The following is a 24,932-nucleotide window of genomic DNA, read 5'->3' on the forward strand; positions in this document are numbered from 1 at the left end:
GACATGGCCAGCTTTAAAGCAATGAATGGTATCATCTTCGCTCCCGTCAACCAAAATGTTCAAAGCGAACGCCTTAAAAGATTTAGAAATAAGTTCTGGCGTCAATTCTTCCCATGCTTTCAGTATCCATTTGACAATAACTTGACGTGGTGGCGATTATAAGTTTCCTGCATCTGTGAGGTTGCTTATACCGTCTGTTGATAACCATTCATCATATTCTTTCAAACCTTTAGCTTTGAATGGTTTATTCCACGACACGTCAGGAACTTGGATGTATTTCGTACATCCTCCCGGAACAAGCAGACTTTCAATCCTCCATAAGGCACTCGTAGTTGTCCCAAGCAAGCAGTCCGAATTGAAAAATAAAATAAATACAATCTTCTTACTATCGAAAGCATTACGGCACGCGTTTGTAAATTTCCGTATTTTAGAAAACAAAACAAATCTAACTAAAGATATACGTCTTCTTCTACCGTAATTCCTGTAATAAACACCCTTTCCTTTCAATGCCTCCCTGTAATAAAAGTTCCTTTATTAAAAATTAGATTTAGGCATCTGAGTGACCGTTTTGCACATCATACATTGCAAAATTTCAAATTAGCGCCCCTTTCCAGATATTAAGGGGGCGCTAATTTAAGCCGGGCGCTAATTCAAATAATTACGGTAAGTTGCGAAAAGTAACTTTGAGCCTGCTAAGCTTTTAAAATCGTGTTAATGTAAGTCTATTTTAAAAAGTAAACATGAAAAAGATCATTAATTCTTTGTGTGGTATCAATTTTCGTCTTCCATTATAGCCATGCAAACAAAACTTTTAGTTATATTAGAACATAATTGAATGTTGAAGGGAAAGAGAATCTCAAATTCAAGCAGTTTAAAACTTGTTTCTTTATAATATATAGCCCAAAATTTTTTTGGAAAACTTGGCAATGTTTGCTTATAAAGTCATCTGTTAATTTTTTATCTATTTTTAAGGCAGCTTTTGTTATTAGCAATTAAAAAATATTTTTGAACAATTATTATCCGGTTTCAGTTGGCTTTGGGTTCACATAGCGATGTTATAAAAGATGTGTCATCATAGAAGAGTTTTTAGAGTGTGAAAAGATTTTTTTTTACTTCTCAAGTGTTTGTTTACAATTATGATTCATCTACTTCAAGAAATCGGAGAAAACAACAAAATTTCGGGAGATAAGTATCGCAAGCGGTGTGGTGCGAGTGTTGATTCTTCAGGTAACATTGTTTATCCAGCCATGCATCGAAAAGATGTTGGGAGAATCGTCTTAAAATATAGCGTATACAAAACAGGCTCAACCGACCGCTATTATTATGAAACTTCAAAAGACTTCAACAAAGCTTTAAAGAAGTACAACGAGGCTAGTCAAAAGACTGGCAAAAAATGCCACTATAGTAGTTGTGGACTCGCAAATACTCGCGTTCGATTTTGCTCAAAATGTTTTGACGTTGGAAAGAATGAAAATGTAGACACATATTTTATTGATCGTCTTGAAAAAGCTTCAAAAAGAACAATTTTATGTTATGGGTGCATAGGAAGTATTATTCGGGCTGCTAACGAGTCAGTTTCTAAAACATGATCGTAGTATGGATGTATATATTCACTATATTTCAAGCTTTAAAATGTAAATGAATAAATCAAATGATCGGAAGAAGTTACCACAAACCGGAGATGAATTTTAAAAAAACTTTCGAGCCTATTGTTGTAATAGTTGTTATTATGTGATGTATGCCATGATTGTTCAATGTTATACAAAAATGTTTCTTTGAATCATTTTTTATTAAAAAAATGGTGTAAAATCTTTAGCATTTTAAATAAACGAGGCATATTATCTCAACAACCTTCACCCATTGATAAGGACAGCTGTTTATTTTCATACGACGCTTGATAACTGACGCAGCTTTTACACGAACTTGGTAACACAGTGATGAGCAATACCCTTTGTTTTTTTAAACTTTTTTTTAATCCTCACCTTGCGAAACGCCAACTGGGGGTGATCATGCATCTGCTGCACGCATATATCTACGTTTAATCTCCATTAGGTTCGTAAAAAAATTGATAAAATATCGCTGCGCAAATTAAAACAGCTTTGCGATTCGTTCATTTATATGTCACGACCAACCACCTACCTTTTGATGGAAACACGCTGACGTCACAAAGTTAATTGGATTGCATCTAGCAAGCTCGGCAAAAAATATATCGGTGAAAAAGTTTTGTCGGTGAAAGACTTCGTCATCAAGTGAAAGATTTGTTATTTTTTGCCGACGAATTTTTTTACCGACAAGGTCTGTTGCCAAGCAACGCGCTCTGTTTTTTTAGACAAGGCCAGATTTTAAAACAGAGAAGACAAAATAACTATAAAATTGAAGAGATGTTAGCTAGCATAAATATATATACAAATAGTAAAAAATCTCCCGGTTAATATAAGTTATTAAAAAACGTAAAAAAAAATAAAAGCCGTTGCTTGCACGAGCGACGTCATGAGTACTTCTTGTATAGTCTTGGTGAAAAAAGTCGTGCCCAGGATAGTTTTACTTTTCCTAAAAAAGAAAAAACTCCAATACAGAAATAGAATATTTATCTTGATAGTTACGCAACATGTTTCTTCTACATTATTCAATCTTTATTATCGACATTATTTTTAATTATCAATGTTAGCGACACATTCTTTGCTTTAATTAACATCGCAGTAGAAACGCTAATTGCACATCTCCACTATTTACAACCAGTCTGAACACGGTGCATAGTTGATTTAACGAGAGTACAAGATGCAATGTTCAGGAAACTGCCTAGAATGTTAACCTGCACATTCTAAGACATTTTAAACCCTCTTCAGGGTGGAATTTGTTCGAGGGAAAACATTGAAAAACTTTGAAAAATGAAAAAAAATTTTGTGTGTATTTGTATCGCGTATTATTTGAACGTGCATTGCATGCTGGCATACATGCGTTCCTCTAATGCATGTGTTGTGCAGGTGCATCGCGTAAGTTGAAACTCTTAAACCGCAAATTCCCGCAAGAAACGTCTTTCAAAATGGCGAAAGAGCTTTTATCACCGTAATTACTTGGTGTAAACACCCTAGTCATTTTTTTCGACAACATCCTAAAATTTTGGTGAAACGGAAGAGGAAATGTGGGATTAAAACTACTTTTGCGTACGGAAGTATTTTTATTGAAAATTGAACAACACGAGGACACCTAATCTTTGGCGATACAGCCTCTTTCTGCGCTAATCAACATGCCGAATTGTGACGGTGTATCTTGTAAATCCATCTGTAGTCCAAATGATGGGCAACTTGGTGCTGTCACATGACTGAAGTGTATAAATTAACAAGTTCTCATTCCATCGAAAAAGTAATCTTCACAATTCATTTAGCTGAATTTTATTGCCGTTAATTTTTTTTTTCTTTTTGGAAGGCAAAAAATAAAAGGAATGAGCTTAGGTTTTCGTACCAGGTGAGCAATAAAATATGTTATACAGAGTTGACATGGTATAGGTGGCGAGCAAGTGCATGTGAAAGGAATGTGATGTGTTTAGTTACATGCATGGCGAATACGGTTAGTGTTGTATCTCCGTGTGACCAATGACGGTTGAAGTAAATGGTGTTATTGCATGATACAGTGAACTAAAAGAAAGGAGAACATATCACTTAACTGCACTCACTCTCATGACCAACAATACGCATGCGTTATAAAACACAATAGAATAAGAAAGTAAAAAAAGGAATTAACAATCTCGTGATCACACACGTTCTGCGTGGCCACACAGTAGAAGAAATTCAGTTTCAAGTATTTTTTGAAATCTGTTTTAAGATGAGTGTGAGGGTGGTTTTAATTTTTCCCTGTACTTTTGAGGATTTGCATCTTTTTTTAGAAGTTAAAATATTTTTATATCAAATACATGAATAAACTATTTACAGCGTTATAAAATACTAAAAGCTATTTACAGTTTTTACTAACTTAAGTTCCAGAAAGAATCTGCTCCTTCCATATCAACAGTTTGGAAACTTTTTAACATTTTCAATTTTTTTAATTCAAGTTCGTATTCATTTTAACCTCGGTCGAATAACCCTGGAAACGAAGTTGGATCGTACTTACCTTAATTCTTTTCTGCCAAACGCGATGCTTTAATTTAAAATAACGGTTAGAAAACTAAAGCTAACAAAAATTCTAAACTACTTTAAATGAAAATTTTAAGCACATTATGACGGTTTACAAGATTGAGTCATTCGTCTGCGGACAGACTTTCTTTTCTTACGTTTTTTCCGTCGCACATTTGACGTTGTAGCTTTGCCGTTATTTGCTTCGTCGCCAACTTTTGATTCTGTTTGTTCTTTTCCAACATCATCGTCATACTCATCATCATCATCATCATTATCATCATCCTCGTCGTCTTCAGAATGAGTATCGCCTACATTTTCTGCATTTTCAAAAAACTTGTTTGAAGATCCGTTACTTACGTCAGCGGATTTCTGTAGATTTTCATCATTTTTTTTTAAAGAAACATTATTTTCCACTTTCACTGCAGGTGATTCTGCACTTATCTTATCGTTCGATAAATTATCTACAACATTCGAATCTGTGTTTATGTTCACATTCTCACTATTTACATCGACTATGATATCTTCATCGTAGATGGTTTTTTGTTCACCCTTTGTGTTCGACGACAAATTATCCACTTCTTTTACACTAACATCCTCGAAACTGCTCTGCTTACTTGTATATTTAGAGTCATTGATTCGCTCAACAGAAATATCACCTTTAACCCGCGTAACTTCTACCGGCGTACCAATCTCTACCGGCGCATCAATCTCTACCCGCATATCAATCTCTACCGGCGTATCAGTCTCTACCGGCGTATCAGTCTCTACCGGCGTATCAGTCTCCACCGGCGTATCAGTCTCTAGCGGCGTATCAGTCTCTCCCGGCGTATCAGTCTCTCCCGGCGTATCAGTCTCTAAGGGCATATCAGTCTCTACCGGCGTATCAGTCTCTACCGGCGTATCAGTCTCTACCGGCGAGTTAGTTTCAACGCTGTTTGGCTGAACTTCAACATCTGTAATTAATCCACCGGTTTTATTATTCTTCGGTGAACTAGTTTGTTCACTTACTTCTGCTTTACTCATTGTAGTACTTGCATCAATTGATGTCCCTGTCAAGCTTTCATCTACACCCTCCTCCTGAGTTATTTTTATAACATCACCCTGAGACGATGTACGTACCGGTTGTTCAATAAGCGGAACGGCTTCATCCACCGCGATAACTTTATCCGAAAACTTCGTTAATTCCTCTTCGTGAAAACGACTGTAGTCATGTTGCGCCTCAAAGTCAGGTGTTAAAACCCCTACGGATTGAGTGCGTGATTTATCACCAGACTCTTTTTCTACCGGTATGACGTCATCAGCGGTTACAGTTTTTTCTGACGCTTTCACACCTGTTAAACAAATCGGATTCGAGTAATCGTCCCCATGGTTACCTTCCAAATGCACCCCATTTAATTTTGGTCCATCTATTACATCTATTAGTGATTTATCAAACACTTCATCGGCTGATGATGCAACTTCTTCCCCGTCTTCGTTTGGTATTTTTTCTGTTTCAACATGGACTCCATTACACAATTTATCTTCTGTAATGGCGCCTTTTTCACCGTTTATAAGAAAATCGTCTTTTATTATCGTATCTTTATGCGATTCCGATAGTTCACCATTCAATACGGGTACAGAGGTTTCTCCATTCAATATGGGTACAGAACCTTTGACACCGTTTTGTTTTACTTCTGATGGTGCGTCAGCAATTGTTTGAAGTTTTTCTGTATTGTTAGTGTGTTCTTCATCATTTGATTTACCAGTGACTAAGAGAAAGTTATATTATCATGTAATAAAAAGTTGAAAAAATAGTATAGAAAACTATACTATTCAATGTGTTTTTCATATTATAAAGCATTTAAAACCTAGTAACCATGTTGGATAATAAAACACAGGGCATTAAGTTGATAAAAATGAGGTCAACCCGAAATTGTGAACTTACTCAAAAACGCAGCTAGTACTTTCGTTTTATGCCAATTCTTTTTTGACTTCCCTGCCTCCTTTTTCGCATCAGGCGTCTTCTTTTTCGTAAGCGACGAAGAATCTTGCATATTACGTTTTCGTAGCGGGAAACCATTTTTTATTTCATTCATCAAATTATCAATAATACACGTCTCCTCCACTGGTGGTGGTCTTCGTCCCTTTCCAAGTTTAGGTTTGTCATCTTTGATACCAAGCTTCTCTTTTCTTGCTTTTTCCTCAGCTTGTTTTTGCTCTCGAACTAGTCTTCGCTTTTCTTGAATCTTGAATTGTTCGTTTTCCTAACAAAAGCAAAGTATTCACATAACAGTTGATCAACAGGACGCATACTTTCACAATCATCTGTTTGGTAACACATAAAAAAAAGAGTTAACTTACATCTTTCGCTTTCTTTAGGCTGTCACAAAACTGTTTGAACACTTTCAAGTAATCTTCAAGCGAGAATTTTTTTGGATCTTCACAAAAATATTCTGCGAATTCAGCATTTAATTTGCGTATATCAGATATTTTAGATTCCAACTCTTTGCATTCTTTGATAGCCGTCTAAAAGAATAAAAAATGTTGCATGAAACTAAACAATGACGAAGTGATTGATAAGAACAATCATCCAGTGCTTTGAATCTTAATGAAAACAAACATACCTCAATAAATTCTCCTAATTGTTTCTTCACATCATCAGGTGCGTTCGCCAATGCTTTTTCTGTAGAAGTGACACTTGTTTTCAACGCATTAACATCTTTTTCCAAATTATCGATATTCAAACTACAAACATACATAAGACTAGCTATAAATCCCGTAGGAAAAATCAATTGGCTAGACGAAAAGTCAGAGAACTATTTGAAACAACACTCCACTACAAATTTCAATCTTACCGACAAGCTGCTTCCAAATGTTTCATTTTCGAAGGAAAATCAAGAATTTCTTCTTTCTTAGCTTCGGCAATCTAATTCAAAACAAAGGTAACTTTAGAAATTTAGCAAGTGAGTCATTAGGTGTACTTATTAGACGATTTTTACCTGTACAATAAAATGCAACAGATTCATGCGGGGCTTGTTTGCTCGCGTGTCAGTTAGTTTGAGTAGAGATGTGATTTTAAAAGCCTCTGCGTTACCCGCATGTGAACCCTAAAGTTAAAAAGTTAAAATCTGAACACATTGAAATAAACTTAAATGAATCCAGATTTTTATCAAGTTGCAATGATTTAAATGAGAAAAAAGAAAATCAGCGGGCAGAATGAAAATCAGAGGGAAGTCTCCTCTTCACTTAACGTACATGATTCATAAAGTTTCCAACTCTCAAAATCAAATTCAACATTTCTGGAAGTGTCTCGTTGCACAAAATATCTGAAAAAAAAGCAATAGATGCATTTCAATTACATGCAACAGGTGCTACAAAACAGGCAAAAGTAAACTGAAAATAAAAACAGGTCATCACCATCGATGGCTTGTGTCATTATTTCAATATTTGGTCCCAGACTTTCTTTCGAGATCATGAAGTCTTCCTTTAATATTAAGCCCTTGATTCGAAATTTATAACTAAAAAAAAGATCGTATATTAAAATCTAATCAAATCTAATTTTCACCATTTTGTCTACAGGTACACAGTAAAACAAATCAGTTGACAGAATCTGCATACCTAGATACTTCGAGAAGTCTTAAGAAGAATTTTTCAGCAGGTCCAAGTTTCGCCTTTTCTCCTTTAAATGATTTTATTTGATCGATTTCAGACGTGTCAGGCAAAAGTTTTTCTAAACATTTCAATCTATCACCTCCCAGTTCTGAACTATTCCCGTCTGTGATCCATTGAATGACTTGATCGCTTCCTCTGCAAAAAGTATGTGTATTTTAGCAACATATTTACTCTAACCGAATATTCATTGTATCGATCACTCACCCTTTAAACTGGCGCAAGAAAATGTTGACATTCATACTGCGCTTTCCATCTAAGATGGCAATCTAAAAAAAACGTCAATCATTTAACGTCGTTATATACGTAAAAATGCTGACACTACAATTTACATGGTAACATTGTACACTTACTTCCTTAGGTTCTTTCTTTTTCTCTTCCTTCTTGTCAGATTTCTTTATATTTATTTGACAAAAAAGTTCTTCTTCCATATTGTAATCGGGCTCGACACCATCATTAATTTCGATCACTTTCTTCCACACACTACTCGTACTTCGCTTCAGCACATGTCCAGGAATTTTATTCCACTGCAACTTCTTCATTTTTTGCTTCGGTGTAAACGCTGGTTTTGATGCTTTTTGCGGACCATCCGTTGCAGTATTCATGCCTCCAAGACCAGGTGGTGGGGGTGGTCCACATCCAGGTGGTGGAGGTGGACCACATCCCGGTGGAGGTGGTGGTCCACATCCCGGTGGAGGTGGTGGTCCACATCCAGGTGGAGGTGGTGGAGGGGGTGGTCCTCCTCCTAATGGCGGTGGCGGAGGTGGTGGTGGAGGTCCCCCTCCTGGTGGTGGAGGTGGTGGCGGTGGGCCTCCACCTGGTAGTGGTGGAGGGGGAGGTGGTGGTGCTCCTCCAATTGAGGGTGGTAGTGGCGGTGCAGGTGGTGGCGGCCCTTCAAAAAACTCAGTAGGCGCACCTGGAAAAGGTGGTGGAGGTGGAGGAGGCGGAGGGGGTGGTCCTGTAGTGGGTGCATCAAGCATAGGACGTAATCCAGGTAATCCAACAGCACCTGCAGGAATCTTGATGGATGCAGGCACTTCTATAGTTTGAGTTTCTTTGTGTTGAGGTGCGTCAGTTTCCACTTTTACATTATCAGTTTGTGTGTTTTTATGACTGAACAATTCTAACGACTGGGACATTTTTTTAACAGCGAAATCAGCCCGTTGTTTACACAGTTTCGCTTGAGCTTCATTGTTTACCATTACCGCTCTCACAACCACATCCTCCACTGTCTGCCATGCTGTGTCCTGAAATTCATTGTCGGCCTCAATCATTAGTAAGCTCTGTAAAATGGTCAACAAATTGTTTGCCACTGGTTTGTCAGCCACCTAAGAGAGAAAAATTGTGCAAAACATTGAGTGCAAATAAATTATTTTCCTAAAAAACTGTACCCATTACATCAAATCGCGTTCCGCTGGGCGTGAGAGAGAAAAATTTGAAAAATTTATTTTTGTGCGAAACATCAAAAATAATAATTGCGAGTCTTACGATGCAGCTAGCTATTGTCAGGAAGCTATTGTCGGCAACAGCAAAACATCCAATAAAATGACAACAAGGATGACAGGAAAAGACCGATAAAAAACCAAAAACAATCCTTAGAAACTTGGCGATAAAAAACTTCAGAGAAAATAAGATTTTTAAATAATTTTTATAAAATGCGGCAATAAGCCTGAACTGCAACTGCATTTAAATTGGCAAGCAAATTTAGAAATTGCAGCACCTTGCCTCTCCCCCTGCCGACTTGTGTAATGTTTTTGGAAATTTATTTTATTTACAACATAAAAACCTACTTGGTCAAAAACTGCTCGAAATACTTGTTGGTGATCGTTTAGATCCAAACCATCTGAGGTTACCATAATTTCATCATCTTGTTGTTTCTGTTCATCAAAAACGGTAATTTGGATGTATAGCCCTTCTTCGTCTTCATATCTAAATATCAGCGGTAATGGTTGAAACAGAACTTGGTGTCTCCACAAAAGTCAACGCCAGTGGATAAATAAAACTGGAAACTTAGTAAAATTAATACATGCATGCAACTGACCTTAGAGCTGTTAGCAGATCCAACAGGCCAAGACCTACAAAGTAATTGCATTAATTCAACATTCTGAAGAGTTGCATACAGTAGCTCATAAAGATCGATAAGCTTTCTTCCAGGTAAGGTTAATGCCATTTCAGGTTAATTTAACCTGGCATTCTTACGATCAGTGAATGAGTACCAGTTAATACCAAAGCAACTCCATGCATCATTTACGTACGAATACCCTTCGTCACTAGCTCGTCTAAGTAATAAGGTCGTAAGGTCGTAGTCTCCAGCGTTCGAGCACTAGTGTTTTTATAACAAACTTTAAGTAGTCGTCACATATATAAATCCACTCAAAGAAAGCGAAGCATTGTTGTCACGAAATATCCCATCGTATTTCACAGACGAATTCACCAAACATCATTTTAGCATGAAATGCGCAAACTTCCAAAATTTAATGAAGTAGAATATATAGCTACCTACTATGTAAATCTCATGACGTTACAACATCATCACGTAATATTAAAAAAACAATGAAAAATCATTACCGATAAATTCGTTTCTAATATTTCTTCGTTCGTTGAAATCTATAGTAGACATTAAAATGGCGTTGATGAATGCTACGATGGTAGTTTTGTACGCTAACAGCTCTGCATTTTTAAATTCGTTGATAAGTATGCTAAACCGATATCGTTGACTTTTCTCATTCTAAAAAAATTTGTTTAAGTTATAACATTTAACTACAAATAGTTTTTATTCAACTTAATTAGGCGTGCAGGTTTATTTTGTGACTCCCCAAGTACTAATTAGTTTAGAGTACCCATTTTTAGAGATTCGAATTGCACTCTGGGTTTTTTTTCATGATTTAATATGCGATACGGGACTGCGATAATGTCAAGGGGAAGAAATATCACGAAAGAAATATAGACGAAGAAAAATAATCAAAAATCGGGAGAAAAGTATGCGCCTGCGAGTGTTTGCAATTTATAAACACATAATCATCTCTCCCTTCTTTATTAAAATATTTTGACATTCTTTAAGTTATTTACCTTAAAGTACTCCAAGGAGGAGAGTGCTAACTCGTAACCACGGTTACTGTAAAGACATATACCAGACAGCATTTCCAGGACTTGTTTCTTTACCATTGTATTTCCAGTATCCAAGGCTAAAAATAAATTTCAGCTGGTAAATTAAAGAAAAAAACAATTCAAAAATCTACACGTAATCAATGTTAAATCGCATAAGACACATCGCAAAAACGCTGCGTCAGCAATAAATCCATATACACGAATGACAGAATTGTCATGAGAAAATGCCATTTTGGTTGGTCTCATTTTGAAAACGAGGTAGGCAAGATTTGCTATGGAAACAAGCACGGTAGCTCTGTGTTTACCGTTTGTCATTTGTTGAACTAAATGTGTATCATCGTCAATTAGGTAGTCCATTCCGACCTTACTGTTTAAAACTGTTTTTATGGACGAAATTATTTGCAACTGAATAACAGCATCTGAGAAACTCCCATTCTGTTTTGATCCCATAAAGTCTAGCGTGGCAAACATATATTGTAATGCATTGCAGTCCAAGAACTCTTCCATCCATTCTGTGGAACATTTTTCCAACCATTTATTCAACGCTGCGTAATTTTGTGACGACGGTTTACATAGCAACTGTTCGCAATAACCGACATCGAGTTTCGCGTTGCCGACATCTTGCGACGTCAACTCGTTTAAAGTTTCAGCAGGTTTTAATTTCGCTGAAATTCTGTTCCAACGGTTTTTCATGTTCACGTTAGTTGCTTCTTTTTCTTCAAAGTGTTCGATCTTTTGCTTCATGGCGTATGTTTATTTTTTTACTTTTAGAACAATAACACACATTCTGTTTTGACTCATATACACATTAAAACACGAGGAAAGCGGAAAATAAAGTCGGATCTAAACTACAGCCCACAATTTCCTTAAAATTCGAAATTACTATCGATATCAACAAGATGCTGAGACAATTAAAAAGGTATGAAACGAGTAATTGAAGGAGATTACAAAAAAAACATGAACAATGAAAAAATCTTCTTTGCTGATTGTTGAAGCTGGACCAGTTATACAGAATGGAGGGTTGCATGTGGCGAAAAATGTTTCTGTTTATCTAACCTTCACCAATTGAATTTTTATTCAGCTCACTTTTCACATAAAATTAGGGAAGTCTGTGGCGAAAGCTTCTTTTGTGACGCCTAATAAGCCAATCAATCACCCTTTATTTATCCTGCTGCATGTTGCTTTTTATTGAATTTAGACATATACAAGGCATTTGATGACATCTGCAAACATTAAAAAGATTCTAACCTAAAGGATACACGAAACACCTATTACCCATGTTGGGAATATTGTCTATATTTCCTAAACTGCGAAATAAAAGTATATAAAAGAATTTATTTCTTGAAAGCCAGGTAAATTCCTATCGAAAAGTGTTTTTTCAAAAAACAATAAACTGGAGAGACGTAAAAAATTATTGAACACATTTTACAAGTTGATGGCTCTCGAGCCTATAAGGTACAGGTAATTGAAGCTTTCGCAAAAAAATCACACCATTTAAATCAACTCCCTCGTCGTCTCGGTTTTCCTTTTGAAGGTCTAGTTCCAAGTATATCAAAAAGTTTCTCTTTATGCTTTACTGTAGTACTTTTTTACCTCTACACTGTGAAAAAATTTCAACAATGAATTTTTTATAAAAAACAGAAACCGTTTGAGAGCTCAGTATACGCAGTTTAGTTGGTCTCCATATTCATGAATGCTTGTACCTTTTAGCCTAAACGTAGATTTATATTCAGCAGAAGATGTCAAGATTTAAACTTTGCAAAGTAGTTAAATTTTTTTATCAACTGGGCTCTCACGAAAAATGTGCATTCCAATATAAAATATCTTTCTTTCAAGATTAATTTTCTTGTAAAGTTTCATTTTTTAATTTCCGCATCCAACGCATCCAATATAGTGAAATACATTAAAATTAAAATAATCAGATAAACAAACAAACAAACAAACAAACAAACAAACAAACAAACAAACAAACAAGTAAATAAATTCCAGTAAACAACAAAACAACAACCAAAACACAAACGCATGGACCTCTACTGAAACCTCGGCATGTAATCCATCTTAATAGATGCTTCTCCACAACAATAGGAGGCGAAATAAAATTGTATCTGTTGCTAAACAACACACGTTTGTTAGGAGTAACAGAGAAACATAATCCACCATGATTTGTCAAACATGTTGGTATGAATAATGTGTATAATATTATCGCGACGTTTTATTGGGTAGTTGGTATCACGTGATGTTAACCACTAATTAAATTAAGTTAAATGCTACGTAATTACAGCAACGTCATAAGCGTTAAGAAGAGGAATTCAACAACCAAATTCTGTGGGTAAACGATGTGATTCTTTAACCGTATCAAAAACATTTTTGTCATATAGAACAGAGGAAAACATAGTTCCTGTTTTAAAACGCATTATGCGGCTTCGTTTGTGCATCACGCCATTCATTTCAACGAGGAAAATTTAGGGCGGAAGGATTTTAATGCTAATGAAAGAAAAAGGCCTTATTAATTTGTTTTGCGATACGGGTGGAAGTAGCAAAAAGATTAAGTGAAATTAATGTTATAATTTAAAAGGTAAGACTTTCTGGTGTTTTATTTTTAAGGAAACAAACCCAAAGACACATAAAAAGGGGTTGTGTCATCTCTATCTTAATAATAACCCTTTTTTTTGTCTCTCACACTGAGTGATTGTATAACCTAAAAAGTTAGCCAAGAAAAGAGGAAAAGGTTATTGCAAGAGAGTTTCATTCGATACAAGTAAACGTGACAGAAAGATTTTAAAGGTGAGCAGGCGAACACACGATAATTAGCTGTGCTACAACTTTTAACAAAACAAACCCGACACAGGGAAGGGTTGCCACAGTGGGCGATAGACATGCTTTGGATATAACGTCACAAAGCTTCATATGATGTTTTGTTATTACTCACAGACAGCTCCATAGCAACGTTATCTTTTTGTGACATCAGTGACCTTTTTGTGTTCATAATTTTATGATTAGCTGTATGGAAACTGCCACAAATAGATCATTGCCCCTCCTTAAATAACTAACATTCGTCCGCTCTCCGAAGCACAAACAAAGGAGAAATAACTGCGACTAATTACAGTAACTTTTTATCACAAAATCTGTTTAAACTCGCTAAGTTTCTGTGAGCCAAAATGGTAACTTTGAGTTGCGACAAGCGAATTCCTATGGATTTTTCCACGAGCTGAATACTAATAAATAATTAAATCGCAACTTACTAAGTACCATGGATTCGACCAGATCAGGGTCAGTGTCTGTAAGATATTGTATGCCTGTTTTGGTATTTAAAATTAATTTGATGCTTCTCACTATTTCTAACTCTATCACGGCGTCAGCAAAACTCGCATTTTTTCTTAACCCCATGAATTCTAATGTTCCTAGCATCATATTCAAGGCGTTGCATTCCAGAAAAGACTGCAACCATTCTGTTGTACAACGATTCAAATAATTATTTAAAGTGGCGAAATTTTGTGAAGATGGTTCACATAACAACTCTCTACAGTAATCAACATCCAGTTCAACCTCATCAAGATTTAAAACCTTCTCTGGGACATTTTTTCGCTTGAATATACTAAGCTTACTCCAATTATCCTTCATCGTGGTTCACCTTTATTGATCGCTTACTTCTCGTTCAAATCTCAAGTACTTCAGATACAACATCGGTCTATGTTTAACAACAATGTTTGATTTCACTTAAAGAAAATTGTCAGCATTTTAATGATACATGTGACAAAGCAACGTCATTGATTGGATCAATATTTTGTTTAAAATGTGTGAAAACGAGACAAAACACGTCGTTAATATTATCCAGCTTAACGAACTTCAAATCCCAAAGTTTGAATGCATAACACTCAACACAACGACATAGAGGAAAATTAAAACGTATTAATCACGATGTAATTATTAACCAATCAAATTAAGTGAAAAATGATGTAATTATGGTATATTAAAATAAATAGCTTTTAGAGTGTGAAGGAATACAAACTATGTACCGGATAAAAGAGGTAAAGTGCTTAATAAAAAACAACAACAGAATTGTGACGATTACGCTCATAGAAAACGTACAAAATAACATTATAAGGGTGTCAATACAATTCCGGATGGCGTCTTTGAAGTTTTATATACTTCAAATACAAAAATGCTTGTATAAATAACAAATAGTCAGCTAATCAAAAATTGGAGAAAATTATTCTTTAGCACAGAATAAAAACTTCTAGATAAATGTAGTCTAAATAAACTCTCCTCATGTTCACTTCTTTCTTATTTGTTATACACACTATACGCTTAACCGCGTTTGATTACCTAAAGTTATAGGGACGCAGTGCGCTAATTAACACGTGACTCTGCGTTAATTTCTCCCAACTCACTGATAATATTAATTACAACACATTGTTTTATTTTCTATAATAATTACCGCTTTTTATTTTTTTATGCATCAAGATATTTTAAAGTTGTGCTACGGAAAGCACGAAACATATTTAAAATCACTAAATACCGACGCAAAAAATGTGTAAGAGGACCGAGTTCCAGTGGATATTTTCACGGGTAACAAATAATTTAGAGTGTTTCTTTAAGAAGATTTGTAAAATTAAAAAATATTCACAAAAAGCTCTTGAAACTCGCTTTAATGAACCTAATATCCCAAGCTATTCTTTTTATTTTTGCTGCCTGTGAAGGCAGTCCTTGGATAAAATGTACTAAATAAATTAAATAGGCGATATTAGCAAAAACGAGAATGTAGTCCCCCAACTTAGTTTCCATGCTTTTTATCTTTAAATAACATGCGATCGTGTATCAGAAATCTTTTACAAAATTAAATTACAAGTTTGCAATCAAAGTGCACGCATTTGCTCAATTAATACAATTTTGACTCCGTATGAAGCTATTTTATATAACATATATTTCTATGTTTTGGCAAGATCGCTTTGATTATGCACTTAATACACGGAACAATCACACGATTAAAAAGAACGTTAATACAAAATTGACGTCATCCATACTTTAATTTGAATGATATTTGGAATGAAAATACAAAGATGGCGCATGTTTTGAATATCGAGCTTGTGGTTATCACAAATTGAGGTAAGTTAGATAGTTTCTCAGAATACAAAATAATAGTCTTAACTTTTAATCCAATGTTTGGCACAAGTAACATTTGCACCGCAGAAACCGATAAGATGGGTGACCAAAGAAGGAGTGGCACAACATGGATATCAAGAAGTCGAAAAGGAAGGCTGGAAGCATGAGCATAGCATGTGATTTTTCAAGAACTGTCGCACAAAACTAATATTAGATTAGAATATTACATGAAAAACAAACAAAGTAAAAAAAACAATATGACATCACGAAATATTTTTACTAAATTAAAACGAATCTCAAGCCAAATCTATATGTGTTGGTTTGGTAAACATAGCAAGGAAAAAAACACCATGTAAATCAACCTTAATTTCTAATTGGAAAAACTGTATATAAGCGCGCCATTTATTGTAATAATTTGGAAAAAAACTAACTGCGTGAAGTGTTTTTCGGATTTTATTTTCTGTAAACCCAAATAAAAAAAACACAGAAGTAAGTTCATTTTTGTTGACTTCTTTATTTCTTAAATTAGTTTTTTTTATGCGGTTGGTTACACGGCAATGAACAACTCAGTAAATCAACAAACTAAACATGTGTTGCAGGGAGGAAAATTATTTTCAAATATATCAGAACATTTCATTGAACAGTACACCTGTATAAAAAAATATCTCGTAGTATAGTAAGAATGGTAAGAAAGAATAAGCTTGAAAACCTTGAAAAAAAATGGAATGCCTAAAATCTTTGAAGATCAAAGGTATTTTTAATACCATATTTCCATAAATAATAAAAATAATCATAGCATAATTAATTGAATATTTATCGTAACACAAGAGTAAACATCTTTCCTTCTCACAATTAATATCCACTTTACCATAACAACATATAGAAATCACAGTGCAATTTTTCTGCAACACTTTTTACAGATTAGAATTATTCAAAAGCGTCAAAGACATACGATTTTAATTAATTTCTTTTTTTTCAGCTTAAAAGGGTACGGGGATTTATCTGCCATTTATTAAACCTTCGATATTTTTTGTAGCAAAACATGTGCGTTGGGAACAGGCCATTTTTGTTGTGGAAAGTCAAAACGAAACACTAACGGATATCTACCCTTTTCTTAAGAACAGTTTTTTTGTTTGAACCTTGGCGCTGTTTTTTAAATAAAAAAATATTTCGGATGCACAATCAATAGTTTCGAAGGAGTTTAGTAAAAGGTGACTACCATTCAAAAGAAGTCAAAAAGGTCTGAAAAAGAAAACAGTGGTTAAAGTTCTAATTGCCTTGGTGTTGACGTCAGCGAGTAAAAAAAAGGGGCTGACTTTCTATTTTCAATAAAACGTTATGTTTTCCAAACCTTTCAGACGGTTTCAGTGTCACTATAAGTTTCGCTTTTTAACAGATTTATGATACAGTTAACTCCCGGTATCTCGAACCTCTAAGGGACCAGAAAAAAAAGTTCGACTCAACGAAAGTTCGACTTAAGCAAAGCTCTCGTAATTTGGACTTACACAAAAATAAGATATTAGTTCGAGTTAAGACGATCTTTTCTTCTAACTCTTTACAACTTACAAATGTTAGAATCTAGTAAGTTTTCACTGAAAGAAATTTCGTATGTCGGTTTGACTTAACCTTGTTAATAGTTTTGTTCAACACTTGATTGGCCATTTGCCGTTAGGGAAAATGGTAAGTTTGCTAAAAGGATTTTTTTTTCTACGTGCCAATCCCTATGGAAAATGCGTTATCACTATTACTACAAAAGCAGTAAATCTTAGGGATGGCGATGGCATGTAAGTGCCTTGTATTATCCAACTGTCAGAACAAATGTTTATGGTGGCATTAAAAACAACAGAACTTGTAATTTAAAAGAGGACTATAGCTTGTAACGAAGGAACATTTGTTGCGTGCAAGAATGTGTTTATTTTCTAACGTTTTATTCCCGTTTCTCCAGCGGGAATAAAACGTTCCCGCTTCCGACGCTTTATAATTTGTAAGATCAAAACTTTCACCAAATTGAAGAGCCTTCACTTTTATCACGTTGACATCAAAACGAACATTTAAAAACAGCCTTTTCGAAATTTCTGGCTACATTACATAACGGTATTCATTTTTCGAACATTTATTTTCTACTTAGACACTAAAAAGTTCGAGTTATCCGAAGAAATTAACTTAGGGAGGGACCAAAAATGGTTTGAGAAAACGAAAGTTCGAGTTATCCGGAGTTCGAGTTACCGGGAGTCTACTGTATATTCTTTAAATTCAGGTTTGGTGCAGCCAACAAAATTTTGAGGCAAATTTTGTGGCGTTTAATTGATTACAATCTATTACATTTAATCCAAAGGACCTTCAAAATAGAAAAATAAGATAGATTTCTCCTTTGTCTATTGAGAATCTTTTGAAAATACCACGAAAAAATGAATACAATGATAAGAATTTGTTGCGCTCGACAGATACAGTATTATTACTAACTAGTCGTTAGCCAGTGAAAAAATCCACGGCGAAAACATGTAATTTGAAAAAATGATTGAATAATTAATAAAAAGGCTTCAAAGAACCAATTTATAAAAGATTTGAAATATTGCTTTTAAAAAAAAAGTATGGTCTGATGATCGAGTCTCATTCAAATTGGATAAAGTTAATTATTGGACAAAATAAAAATTTCATCAGTATAAGCAATCGGTGACAGTTTTTTGACTTCAATATTTCATTGCTATCTGATATTTTTTTTGCTTCGGAATTATTACAGAAATTATTCGCTTTTAAACGTGGCACGACGAACATCACTTGTCACACGAATTGAGACGCAAGAAAAGAGAGGAAAATCCCATCGATTGATGATTTTCTACTGTGATCATACTGTCGGGAAAACTAATTTTTAAGGGAAAAAACTTTCGCAAGAAATTTTTTGAAAATAAAATTTTCTTTTCGCCAGAAGTAATTTTTGCGAAGTTGGCAAGTCCCAACATTCCGCAAGAATTAAATTTTGCGAATTTTACGAAAAGCGAGCGAAATTGACAAAAACTCCCATAGAAGTAATACCGTCTCAGCATAAATACTGCTAATGAAAAAAACTAGGCAGCATTTTTTTTGTTAGAAAGCTTAAAAAAATGAGATTTAAGCTTTAGCCAAAAAAGAAAACTGCGAAAGAGATTTTAGAATTTCTAAAATTCGCAAAACTCGCGAAAGTTTGTTGCCGTGAAATCTCAAGAGACCTTAAGTGGACGAGACGATTGTCCATAAAGATAAAAAACATAATTTTAGTCTTAATGATGACAAAATGACTAATTAATTTAAATTAAATTAAGTTCCTTATTAACTTTTCTGGCACGACTAGTTAAAAAAAACACCATACAACATTTCTAGTTGACCGCAGTAATTTTTTAATGGTCACTTGTTTTCAATCTTAATTAATAACCACAAACCGACATCGTCATAGCTTATTTCTGCAAAAAAGACCAAAGAGAATAAGCGAAACGAAACAAGGAAACACTCGACACGCAAATACATGAAAGAATCTTCCTTTTATCATCTCGTCCCCAGCCCTTTTTGAGTTAAACGCTTTTCAGAATATACTACAAGAAATTAAATTAAACAAAAAGTTAAGAATATTCTAAGAATATGCTGAAATTTTGCTTGCATGATTATAAACGTTTGGTTTTTTTAATCTTAACCCATGAAACTTTTATCCTGTTAGTGATGTAAAATGTCTTTTCTCTCAGAAGTATTTATCCGCACAAAATCTAGTTGTCTGTCTGTCAGTAAATTACGCTGCTTAAACACAGGGATGATTTTTCTACCAATTAGCGTTCTCAGATCAAGAATGTCCTAAAAGTATTTCCTTGTAAACCTCGAAAGTAATTAGAGAGCTCTGGGTACGAAAATGACCTTTTTATAAAAAATTTACGTAAAGGTGTTCCTAATAAATATCACGTAGCTGTGAGGGTTTTTTTCCTGGTAAAGAAAAATGAATATTAAATGTGTATTGTGACAACTCAATCTTTTTTTATCACATTAAGTCGACTTCCAACTTAATTCCCAGGAATTTAGTGACAAATATGCAAGAATTGAACAAAAGTTTTGCTAATAGCTACAAGTGCCGTAAATTCTTGATTAAGTGCCCACCCTTTTTTGCAATTTTCTTCCTAAACGCCACATCCCTGAAATAAGCGCCCAGGAGCGGTTCTTTAAATATATTACTAGAGCCAAAGGGGCCACTTATTTAAGCGTTTTGGAAATAATAAAGAAACAACCTTTTGCTCATAAACAGCTTTGTTATTATTATCTGCAGCATGAAATTACATCACCCTCGTACCCAGTTTTTTTTTGTCTTTTTGATATGAGAGAAGACGACGAAAAATAAGAAAAAATCGACGTCAACTCTCATATCAAAAAGTCAAAAAACCCTGGGACGAGGGTGGAAATTACATGTCAAAATGTTTATATCTATATTTTCGTTTATTTGTTTAATCGAGCATTTACGGTTTGAAATGAACTTAAATTATTTAATCTTTGCGCGTGCAACTTTCAAAAATTTTGTAGGCACGAAAAAATCCTTTGTCAAGAGGAAAAGGTAAGCATTTATATTTTGGTTTTTTATTTGTGCGGGAATTTTGACAAAATAGCTTTATATTACTATAGCGCAAAAATTTAAACTCGAAACGATAAAGTGAAAATATAGAAATTGTAGAACTTACCCAGGGCCATTTCAAAAATGAGATCATTGTCGTCTTTAATTAAATATTTCATTCCAACTTGCTTGTTCAAAATGTTCTTTATACTCCGTACTAGATCCAACTGCAGCACTGCATCACCGAACTCTTGGTATTGTCTCCCACTTAGAACGTTTAAGGCAGAAAATATCATATACAGGCAATTATGCTCTAAAAATTTACTAAGCCACTCATCGGAACACTTTTTTAACCATATGTTCAAACGGGTGTAATTTTTCGTTGAAGGTTTTAATAAAACCTCTTGACACTGCGTGAGATCTAATTCTTCTACAAATTTAAAATTATCCTCCTCCTGCGCCAATGAGGAAGATAATCTCTTCCATAAGCTTGGTCTACCATCTGAAGATACAGGTCGACGTGTTCGAGTAAGAGGCTGAGCATTGTCCTGTGTGGTCGAGAAGACATCGTCTGTGAGGCTGTCAAAGTCATTATTGGCTTCATTTGCATTCTCAGAAGTTATATTTCCAATTGTTTTGACATCTTTTATTGACGTTTCATGCTGGTCTTTCTTGCATTTGTCTGAAATTATCTCATCAGTAGAACTGCGTGTTTGAACCTTATCACCACACAGCAGTTTCTCCTCATCTTCATTTTTCCCGCGTTTACGAAAAAAAGAGATTTTTGAAGCATTTTTATTAAAGCTTGCTGAATTTTTTTGTTTGTCTTCGTTATTATTTGTTATTAAGTTTGATTTCTCATCATTAGAGATTGATGTATCGAGTTTACGTTGTTTCTTCTGTTTCTTCCTGAATGGTAAACACTGAAAACCTCGCGCCATGCTGGAAATTTTAGGAAATAAACATTGGTGAAGGAAAATATATAAATTTTTATATAACTTATTATAATACTGTTTAATCTTTAATTATCTTCTATTTAGAATGAGCACGTAAGGTGAAGCAGGTTTATTGAAATGAACTCCAATATTCTTCTTTAAAAAATTCACATGTTTGTACTCCCTCACCGATGCTATTCAAAGAATGAATCCATAGATAAAGAAAAAATACTTAAAATAATCTCAAAGGAATATAATTGCAATTACAGCGAAGAGAATACATTATTTACATTTTGCGTTTTTGAAATTAGCATAATTCAAGTTTAATTTAAAACGTTGAAACATTTTTTTTAACAAAGACACCGCAGTAGGAGTGGGACCCAAAACAATTAATACGTCGTATAAATCGACACCCTTTTTAAATCAGAAACAGAATAATTGCTAAACGTGTTATAACATTTCGACAAGAAACAAACATTCATCAGAGCCATATAACATCGTACAACCTGAATCGATCGAAACTGATTAAGTTTTACGTCAAGACACAATCTCATTTTACCAAATTATATAAATACAAAAGTTGTGTGAGAAGCAAACAAAAAGCTGAATAAACTTGTTTAATGTTTCGTTTTAAATGTTTTGGGAGGTCGCGTATACATTTATCTTTTTTAAAAATGAAAGAAATAAAACGAAGAAAAATAAATAAATAAAAGTAAAATAAAAACAGTGACAACTAATTCTTCGAATAAAAAGAGAAAGTCGAAAATTATTTTCAAGAAGTTTCTCAAAAGCCCGCTAGATGGTTTACATAAGTTATAAACCAGCTAACTCTTCTACAGAAATATCTTCCGCAACCATCTTTTTTTTTCCTGTTTAGTACCTTATCGAAATAAAATTATTATCGGAGAAAAGTAACAAAATCCAAATATTGATCAAAATAATTATAAACTTGTTAGTGAACAGCATTTCAAGTGAAAAACAGTTTCTTGTAAAAAATCGTGGGAGAAAAGTAGCGAAATATTCGTCGAGTTATGCAAATTTACTCCTAACAAATTTTATCACGTTAAAAGTACCTATAATTGTTGTAAATAAAGTCATTACAACTTCGGAGGTAAGAATATCTTCCTCCAAGTTACAACAAACATCTTAAGCAAAAACATTTAACTATTATTGAAGATATTATTTCGGTTTGTCTGTTTGTATTGTATTCGGTTTGTATTCATATTACTGTGGAAAGTTTATCATTTCTTGAACATGATAGTTTAGTAGGCGACATTTCAGGAGATCCTTCTCCCATCATCGGGCCCGACATTTAACTAGTTTCTTAATTCTTTGTATAGTGCAGTTATGCGCGAATAAAAGTAAATGAAATAGTATAAAAATATTTTTTTTCCTCTTCTTCTCCTGTTATCTTAGTTGTACTGCGAAGATTTATTTGTGAGAATATTATGTAGCTACAAGATTCGTTTACCCAAATCTTGCAGAACTATGATTGGCGCTCCTTTAAATAAATGTCCCTTCATGAAACTTTAAAAACTAAATTAGCGCCAGAATTTAGCATTGTTTATAGTAGTCGGGAACACTACATTTTCACTATGAAAATGCTTTTTTACCTGAACCTAATGAAACATCGTAGTTAATTATTTTTGTAATATTCAAAATATTTCGCATTTCATCTCACGTATCAAACCTGCCCTGATTCGTACTTACAACAGAACATAACACTGGTTCAAGTGCTTCTTTTATGCACACCATATTAAGGACCGGCACAGAAATCTGGTAGGGAAAGTGGCAACCTCAGGCATCTACATCAATAGTTAGGTTGTTAATTGAGTACAAACGGACGTAAATGGATTGTAATGGATTGAAATAGTGATAAGTATTGATGATCATTTATCTGAAAGAGTATTTGCTTTTTTTGGTCAATGATTTGATTGGTTAAGAATTGGTCTTCACATGGGTATATAAATTTTTTTGGAATACCTATTTGATTCGTTAATTAAAAGTGCATTTTCGACGATCTGAAGACTTCAATTTTACCATTTTGAATTTCTACGCTAACCATATCAGCAAATGAGGGACTCTATGTTTGAAATAGAAAGGAAGATACTTTCATATACAAAAAGCTGACTAAATGTTCATTTTTACTCATCTTTGTTGCAAATCTGATGAATCCTAGCAACACCAGCTCGTCTCAATTGACAAAATATCCGAAAATAAATTAGCTGAAAAAACACTAGCAACCAAGAATCAAATTAAAGTTAATTTCGTACGCATTCACTTACCTAGGATAATATTCTTGCTTATATCAGGATTTTCAACAAAATAATCCAATCCAACAGTTGCACTCATCACTGCCTTCACACAATTGACACATTTCACAAAGGACACTGCATCCTCTATATGAGATATCCCCTTCTCATAACGAGAGTAAGTGAAAGTTTCCAAGACAGCAAATAAAGTTTCCAAGCCTTGGTAATCCAAAAATCTTGTCATCCATTCATCATCTGCATGTTCCAATTTAATATGCAATCCAGAAATATTTTGTAATGATGGATATTTATGAAACAAGTTGATCCACATTTCGCAGTCATCATGCCCAAAAGTTTCTTTTAAAAGGTTAACTTTTTTGTCGTCTGATTTACTACTTGGTTTTGCATCAACTGCAGATATTTCTTCAAACTTTTCATCGTCGTCGTCAGGAGAACCAGACTTGAACGTTACACGTTTCTCATCTTCTAACTGATCATGAACTTTATCGATAAAATTTTTAAAACGGTTCAACGACATTTTATTTCCACGATCATATAATTCTAGTTAAGTCGCGTAAATATTCTAAACTATATATGCGCTGTTTCTTGCGTTAGTTTTAGAAACACAATGTTTATTTCCTTCTCTCTTTTATTAGTTTTAAATATCTAATTTCAAGTATTGGAATTCTTGTCAAAGCAGTTGTTTTTTTTCATGTAGAGTAAGTAAGGACAAGAATTTATTTTCTACTTTAAGCCACAAATAACTTTCCAATTCACATAAGCATTATGATGATGTTGAACACATGTAAATGCTTTCATCGTGTTAATAAACATCTCTTTTGTGTTTTTAATTACCAATATCAAGTTACCATTTGATAACCTATTTGTCTCGAACTATCTGTTTCCATTCGAAAGTCAACAAAAAACACCCCTTCATGTGACGAGGGGGTGCTAATAAAAGAAATAAAAGGTTCTAAATTTCATATTATAAATGTTAAATGAAAATTTAGATGTAAAGTAAATATTAAGTAAAAGTTTTGAATTGAAAATAGAACCGCATTGGTAATAACTATACGTATCCTACATGGTATGTCAAAAAGTACAACATGGTGCTATATTACAAACAACTATATCGAATACGCCATTTGTAAATTCTTAAATGAATTCTTCAGAAAACTTTCGCAGGCTAATGTCTTTTTTCCGGTTCCGCGGG

General features: G+C 34.2%; 1 protein-coding gene across 6 annotated transcripts; it reads right to left on the reverse strand.

Annotated features, from left to right (window-relative positions):
- Positions 1-2,366: 2,366 nt before the first annotated feature.
- LOC130654329 (inverted formin-2-like) lies at positions 2,367-24,494 on the reverse strand. Of its 6 annotated transcripts, none has more exons than XM_057456887.1 (17): positions 23,753-24,494; positions 10,830-10,945; positions 10,329-10,488; positions 9,802-9,835; positions 9,551-9,689; positions 8,114-9,088; positions 7,968-8,029; positions 7,710-7,898; positions 7,509-7,609; positions 7,347-7,417; positions 7,091-7,198; positions 6,947-7,017; positions 6,716-6,836; positions 6,453-6,617; positions 6,037-6,355; positions 4,268-5,860; positions 2,367-2,550 (listed from the first exon to the last, which is right to left on the reverse strand). In XM_057456887.1, the coding sequence occupies exons 1-17, from the start codon at positions 24,255-24,257 to the stop codon at positions 2,489-2,491; spliced, it is 4,791 nt and encodes a 1,596-aa protein (XP_057312870.1). In that variant the 5' UTR covers positions 24,258-24,494; the 3' UTR covers positions 2,367-2,488. The 6 variants fall into 6 exon arrangements, with proteins under 6 accessions (XP_057312870.1, XP_057312868.1, XP_057312872.1 ...); XM_057456885.1 differs by lacking the exon at positions 23,753-24,494 and adding an exon at positions 20,660-21,645; XM_057456889.1 differs by lacking the exon at positions 23,753-24,494 and adding an exon at positions 14,111-14,733.
- Positions 24,495-24,932: the final 438 nt, after the last annotated feature.

The sequence above is a fragment of the Hydractinia symbiolongicarpus genome, chromosome 8 (assembly GCF_029227915.1).
Source record: "Hydractinia symbiolongicarpus strain clone_291-10 chromosome 8, HSymV2.1, whole genome shotgun sequence".
Lineage (NCBI taxonomy): Eukaryota > Metazoa > Cnidaria > Hydrozoa > Anthoathecata > Hydractiniidae > Hydractinia > Hydractinia symbiolongicarpus.